We start from the raw sequence: 1,590 nt of genomic DNA, 5'->3' as shown, positions 1-1,590 counted from the left end.
CACCTCCATCTTCTCCAGAGGGTCCAGTCCCTAAACATCCAACAACCTCCACCCACCAAGGACTGGACAGAGGTCAGCATCCGTCCACCATCATATGAGGGGACTGTGGTGAAAGCTGTGGTTCAGCTGGAGGAGACACTCGGTAAAGAGATGAAGAAGCTGCTTGAAGCCGAGCTGAAGAGGGTCCAGCAGTATGCAGTGGATGTGACTCTTGATCCTGATACAGCTAATCCTTGGCTCATCCTGTCTGATGATGGGAAACAAGTGAATCATAGTGATGTGAGGAAGAATCTCCTAGACAACCCAGAGAGATTTTCTTATTTCGGATGTGTTTTAGGAAAACAGAGTTTCTCTTCAGGCAGATTTTACTTTGAGGTTCAAGTTAAAGGAAAGACTGAATGGTATTTAGGAGTGGCCAGAGAGTCGATCAACAGGAAGGAAAACATCACACTCAGTCCTCAGAATGGTTACTGGACGATATGGTTGAGAAATGGAAATGAGTACAAAGCTCTTGCTGGTCCTCCAGTCCTTCTCTCTCTGAAGTCTCCTCCTCAGAAGGTGGGGGTGTTTGTGGACTACGAGGAGGGTCTGGTCTCCTTTTATGACGTAGATGCTGCAGCTCTTATCTACTCCTTTACTGGCTGCTCCTTCACTGAGAAACTCTTCCCAGTCTTCAGTCCCTGTCTGAATGAAGGTGGTAAAAACTCTGCCCCTCTGATCATCTCTCCTGTCAGAGTAAACTAATCACTGATCTCATTTCAGGTATTGATTCATTTTCAATCAAGGGAACAAATGTACATATTCAAATATTTTACATCTTATTTTCTACAAAATCTGTTTCCTGTGGTGACTGATTTACACTTTATTCCATTTATTATCATATGTTAAATGTGAAACAATTCTTTCCAAATTGAATCAAACTTCATCTTGACATATTTGGTGTCTTTAGAAACTGATTTCTTCTGGAAGTTATAATAAATGTCTGTGGGTTTAACAGAGGTTTAAATAGATATCGTCTACATAACGTGTGTCATGATGCATCAAATTAATGTGTTGATTATGTAATCAGATCCAAATTTATTAGTATTTGATGTGCAGCCACAGAAAACATATAGCTGAATATTTCATTGTGTCATGAAGCTTCATTTAAGAGTGAGGCCTATTACATCCCATAATGTCTCCAGAACACAGTATGTGTCCTTGTTATACCGGGTAGAAAAAGTTAATTGATGTTTCTATCTTGTGTGAAAAGTCTTTTGGATAATTACTGGTCACTTTGGCCATTTTTTATTTGTTTCATGAATTCTGTAAGATGGTTTATGAGTCAAAGAAATGTGTAAATATGTGATTGTAGAATAAAAAGTGTAAAATAAAGCAGGTGTTGAACACAAGGCCTGAGTAAGAAGTGACTTCATCACTAGAGGAAATGTTCAGTAAGCAGAGCTTTGTCAGCACGGCTGTTACTAAATGTTAAAACAGCCACTTGTACTATTTGAGGATTTAAATGTAGTTTTCATTCATTCAAACCTTTATTTAACCAGGATAAAAAACTCCTTGAGATTAAAAATCTCTTTTACAAGAGTGTCCTGG

The 1,590-nt window shown here is 38.9% G+C and overlaps 1 protein-coding gene across 1 annotated transcript; it reads left to right on the top strand.

Moving 5' to 3' along the window:
* Window positions 1-6: 6 nt before the first annotated feature.
* Window positions 7-1,391, top strand: LOC117941527 (E3 ubiquitin-protein ligase TRIM21-like). Its single transcript, XM_034866533.1, has one exon. The coding sequence runs from the start codon at window positions 151-153 to the stop codon at window positions 742-744; it is 594 nt and encodes a 197-aa protein (XP_034722424.1). The 5' UTR covers window positions 7-150; the 3' UTR covers window positions 745-1,391.
* The last annotated feature ends 199 nt before the right edge of the window (window positions 1,392-1,590 follow it).

Source organism: Etheostoma cragini, unplaced genomic scaffold (assembly GCF_013103735.1).
Source record: "Etheostoma cragini isolate CJK2018 unplaced genomic scaffold, CSU_Ecrag_1.0 ScbMSFa_897, whole genome shotgun sequence".
NCBI lineage: Eukaryota > Metazoa > Chordata > Actinopteri > Perciformes > Percidae > Etheostoma > Etheostoma cragini.
The sequence above is the reverse complement of the archived record's forward strand: the minus strand, read 5'-3'. Positions and strand labels throughout refer to the sequence as shown.

Coding starts and splice junctions, on each gene's coding strand:
- LOC117941527 (XM_034866533.1), top strand. CDS start 151: ATGAAGAAGCTGCTTGAAGCCGAGCTGAAGAGGGTCCAGCAGTATGCA.